The following is a 5,435-nucleotide window of genomic DNA, read 5'->3' on the forward strand; positions in this document are numbered from 1 at the left end:
AATCACAGTAAACAAAAGGCCACTCTGTAGCCAACATCATTTATTTAGAGGAGGCCCCCGAAATTTAACAGAATTTTTTTATGATATATATACCGTGAAATCATATGTACTTCTATACACCATATACCTATACTAGAGTGTTTATATATTGGAATTACAATGTTAAGCAATTGCTCAAATTGTGATCCATATATTTAGGTCAAGCATTATTTACATTTGCAAGAACACCTGTTAATGCACAGTGGTTGTTTTGAGATTTAATAATTGGGACTTATGTGCAACTTTGAGAGTTTTGTGGTCTATTTTGACAGGTTTGTGGCATATGGTTGGTAGAAATTGGTAGAGAATCCTGGCTATTTAAGCACTTGTGGGACTCTCCACCATTTGCTCTTAGAACTGAAGAATCTTCTTGGATGAGAGGTGAAGCGTCTTCAAGACACCTAAAGAAGCCCAGTTGCTTTTTTTCCCAAGCTCCTTAGATTACCATGAACTGGACGACTGAGAACCTACACACACTATAACATGTTCAACCTCTGTTCACTACAGTATTTGCTAATATAAGTAATATAAGTAAAGGTATTAGACTTTAAAAACCGTAGAAACATCGGAAATCACTTTTTGGTAGATTTTGGCACAAAAGGTTTTATGTAGTATTTTATTTTGAAGGTCGTTGGCGGAAGTTTCCTTATTTACACGCTAACCATTTAACAGTAGTATTCCACCAAGTCTTCCACGGACTGCCACGTCGAGATCCGTGACGACAAGGTTTGTAACTATTCTTTCACACTGTGATTCTCTGCTATAACGAACCCGACTATTACGAGTCCGGTAGAAATATGCTGGCCAACAGAAACTGTCCCAACTCAGGACAGTTACTTGTAACTCACTGCTAATAATAAAGTAACTCAGTGCTGCTGAATCGTCAGCAGTACTTTGTCATCGATGAAGCTCACGCTTCCTAAAGTTAGAACTAACTACTATACTAACTACTGTCACTGAAAGGCACCGGATACAAAACCGTAACTTCCTCGACAGTACGTAATACTGTCTAAGAGAAAATGGGAAGACTAGAAAACTCCTGTATTTAACGCAGTCCCCTGTGAAGTCAGCGCCTTCTCAGTGTGGAACTAATGTTACGAAGTGTAACGTTAGCATGATATGAATACACTGTGCCGCGATACTCACGATTCAGGTACTACTTTTACCCTAACCCTAGTAAATATAGCATGGGGGGCGACTGTGGAAGGTCAGACTGCTTCGGAATCTTTTTTTGTATTTCTGCATGCTGGAGACTCTTGATGACTAAGTGTATCTTCAACGTCAGCGACTGAACATTTCTTGCCCTCCAAACTGCTGTTTCCCTTACCTCTGATTTTTTTTTTTTTTTTAATACACTCGTGAAACTTGCTTTATGTAGAACATACCTGCTTGGTTTGTTTGAATCTCGGTGCAGTAAAGGTTGTTTTTAAATTCACCTGGGTGAATTTGATTTGAAGCTTACAGTGTATTCTTTTGTAGCAATATGATTGTGGAGTAGTGCTTTATTGTTAGTTAAGGATTTCTCCAGGTAATGGTCTCACTGAGATTAAAATCTCTTTTTCAAAGAGAGACCTAATAAGGTTAATTAGTGACTCTACTTTGACCAATGAACAATGCTAAAACATAGTACATAGCACCAATAATAATATTAAAAGAGAAGAACGTATAATTTGCAATTCATTATTATAATAATAATAATAATAATAATATTGGCAAATGTGTACAAGTAAATGGTAAATGGCCTGTATTTGTATAGCGCTTTATAAGTAGAGCTTAATAGGTATTCTGTCTCTCTCTAATAGGTTTATTTGGTTTTTATCCCTCAGTTTCAAAAAGGCTGATTGGGTATTGTCATCACCCTGCCAGGTGGGCAGGTAGGCAGATGGCCAATGTGGACACCCAAGTTTGGGAATGCGATAACTCGAGAACAAAGCAACATAGGAATTTCAAATGATGCCATAGGTGTATTAACTAAAAATCTCAGACGAGTTTGAATCTTAGTGACCCCGACCTCAAGGTCTGGGTCAGAGTTCAAGTTTTCTGAAAATCCAATGAATGCGATAACTCAAGGAGAAGTTAATGCTATAGGTTTATCTACTAAAAATCTCTTAACAGGTTTAAATCTTAGGGACCTCAGCCTCAAGGACAGAGGTCAGAGGACAGAGAAGTTTTCTAGTAATCCTGTGAATGCAATAACTTCAAAACAAATTTATAACTTAAGAAAAATCTAAATAACTAAAAACCGTGAAAGCACATAGATTTGCTCTCCTGATATTTAGACTGTAGTATTGATATTTTAACCTTTGCTGTTCAAAAACTGTGAGCCTCACTGTAATAAGAAAAGGTAAACATGGACTGTAAATCATTTGTAAATGTCATAAATACGTGTTATTGTTGTAAGCATTTGTACTGAAACTGAAGAAAATGGAAGGTTCTTGTGTGTTACATGTCAAGGCAGGTGGATGCCCCTTCCTAAACCCAAGTCTACCGAGCTCTATTTCTTTAACCTCCTAAGACCCAAACTCTTCCAAGGCATTCATTTTTAATTTCTCTTTGATATTTGGGCATGTTGGGACACGATGAATGTAAAAGCAAAGAATTACCAGATTTTTTTTTTGTTTCTAAGAAAAATGAGAGCCACATATGAGGATATTCGTTGTTCTTCCTCTACACCCCCCCCCCCCCCCAAATTTTTGCACATGTCGAGGAGCGTGTCAGGCTACATTTCACTGTGTGTTATACTTGTATAACTATGCATGTGACAAATAATAAAGAACCTAGAACCTACCTAGAACCCTAAAATTTCAATAGAACAGTAGCACTATAATGTCCTTGTAAGTGGATATCAGGCCCTTGTAGAGCAAAATTGAGTATTTTGGCCTAAGTAACCCAAAATGGGACGTCCACATATGTGGACGCCAGGTCCTAGGAGGTTAAAGGGGATGCAACAAGGAATAATTTGATCATTGAGGTTTTCCATCTAATATTGTAGGTTTTTAACTTCAAGGTAAAGGCACCTTGATCAGATGTTGTGACTGACATTATAAAAATGTAACTGAATTGAGTTCGCTTGTCGAATTGAAATGGAAGAAATAGACGTTGTCATAATGGTGGAGGATCACATAAGGGACTTGGCTTGTCAGCCATTACTGGACAGTGTGGAATCGTTTCTGGTCCTTGCTAACTCTTGAGACTGCTATATCAGTATCATTTTTGTCTGCTTACTTCTGAAACTGAGACTTAAGATAAGATAAGATAAGATAGAACTTTATTAATCCCTCGGGTGGGATTAAAACAACTAGGTGTGAACTCATTTCTATTACTCCTTTGTGCCACCATGTAATTTACAACAAGTGTGTGTGTGTTTTAGTACTACAAATGAACTGCATAGAAAAAGGGTTTCAGCATAAGTAACAGAAATATTAATGCCAAAATTTAATGCTAACTATTGTATGCTTCCCCAGGTTCCAGTGAGCACAGCAAGACAAATCATCACTTGGTCGTAATGAGGCAGCTTAAAGGCAAGCCGAAGAAAGAAACCTCTAAGGACAAGAAGGAGCGCAAACAGGCAATGCAGGAAGCCCGTCAGCAGGTTGCTACTGTAGTCCTGCCCACACTAGCTGTAGTGGTCTTACTTATCATCGTCTTTGTCTATGTGGCCACCAGACCTGATGCTATTGAGTAGACACTAAAGAAACATCTACTTCCCAGCTGGTGTGGCAAATTGACTTGGTTATATCGAAAGGATTGACCCTATCATGTGATGACCATACTTGTGCAGGCCAGTTACTGGGCCTAGGACTATTGTTTATTTTAAGGAAACCCTTCTTCAAAGTGTGTCTTCATGCTGCAAAAAGAAGAAAACATTGCTCCTTGGTGCCTCCAAATGTATGAGGGTAAAACCACATTTAATCTTGGTTGTTAGAGTCTTACAGCCACTGATGGATTTGTGTGTATGTTTAACAAAACAATGCACTATCCTGCATACCAAAGTACTTATGCAGAGCTTTCAAAATGTGACCACAGGTGTTTAATGTCTAAAGTGTTCAATGTAAAAAATTGGTCTTGTGACTTGTGCTGTTAAAAATATTTCAAATCAATGCAAACAAGGTCCTTTACCACACCTTAGACATATCTCACATTTACAGTATCTGTACAAATATGTGTGACATGTTTAGAATAATTCTTGTGCCTACCTTGTGTGAATGTCACTGTGAAATATTTTATTTTAAGAGCAGTAGGATCACACATGAATTTCTTCATCTTCAAAATGTTTAGAAGCCTGATCCACAAAGTCATTGACATCCAAACATTTGAGTCATTCGTGACTTGTTCAAAGTGTAACAAAGTGCCTTATAAGAGATTTGCATTTTTGCAAATAAAGAGATAAAACACAATGTGATTTGTTAAATATTTTAAATACTACAACTTTTATCTTTGTCTGTTTGTTTGTGGGGTTTTTTGTTTTGTTTTGTTTTGTTTTGGTGAAATGCAGCAAACCACATTCGTATTGGTGTTTATTATTACAACAGGGGTTTTGCTACTTGTTCTCAAATATAATCTTGGCATCAAGCATTGTGAGAAAGCTTGGCCAAAGTGGCTGAAGAAGGCCAGGAGACAGATGCTGAAGAAGGCCAGGAGACAGATGCTGTTAACTCCAAAGTTAACTTGGTGCAAATAAGCATGGACTTAAACCAAAATTAATGTCAAGTGCACTCAGCCACACTGACCTGATCCTCCTCTGTCAAACACCTGAGTTCTCTGCTTAAATACTCGATATCCAAACACAATATTCTCCTATGGAATATTCCATTCAATGGGTAATACTAAACATTACATGATGATACTTTTTACCAAAAATAAAACACACACCTCTGAAGTGTAGCCATTACATTTTACAATAATACATACAACTCTCAAACAAACAAAACCCTAAAATTGACTTTATTAAATTAAAACAATTTTCTTCCCCCTCTTCACCTGGTTCCTTCCTGTGATGTCAGCACTAAACAGGACAAGCTAACAGTTTAAATAAATGAAATTTTAACTTAACAAACTTGTCAAAATTTATTTAAAAGATGTTATATTAAGTAATCTGTAAAAGTGCAAAACATAAACAACCCCAGGATAGTAAATATTTGCAAGCTACAGAAAAAAAACAAGGTATGGCTAAATCAAAACAAGAATGTTAACTAAGAATAACAAACCTAAACTCTGGGCAAATGGTGTTCTCACCCACATTGTCACAAGCACACACAAAAAAACCCACACTATTGTGAAATTTCTGAATATTTTCACCTCAGAATGAATTTTCCAAATGTCTTTTTGTCGGACAAAGCATACAGAAATAGCTGCATTTAACAAACAAAATGTGTTGTGGTTCAGTCAGGTTTCAG

The 5,435-nt window shown here is 36.9% G+C and overlaps 1 protein-coding gene across 2 annotated transcripts; it reads left to right on the plus strand.

Moving 5' to 3' along the window:
• The first annotated feature begins 616 nt into the window (after positions 1-616).
• smco4 (single-pass membrane protein with coiled-coil domains 4) lies at positions 617-4,430 on the plus strand. Of its 2 annotated transcripts, none has more exons than XM_080889471.1 (2): positions 617-765; positions 3,504-4,430. In XM_080889471.1, the coding sequence occupies exon 2, from the start codon at positions 3,545-3,547 to the stop codon at positions 3,722-3,724; it is 180 nt and encodes a 59-aa protein (XP_080745597.1). In that variant the 5' UTR covers positions 617-765; positions 3,504-3,544; the 3' UTR covers positions 3,725-4,430. The 2 variants fall into 2 exon arrangements, with proteins under 2 accessions (XP_080745597.1, XP_080745596.1); XM_080889470.1 differs by lacking the exon at positions 617-765 and adding an exon at positions 925-1,192.
• Positions 4,431-5,435: the final 1,005 nt, after the last annotated feature.

Source organism: Rhamphochromis sp. 'chilingali', assembly GCF_963969265.1.
Source record: "Rhamphochromis sp. 'chilingali' genome assembly, chromosome: 8".
Lineage (NCBI taxonomy): Eukaryota > Metazoa > Chordata > Actinopteri > Cichliformes > Cichlidae > Rhamphochromis > Rhamphochromis sp. 'chilingali'.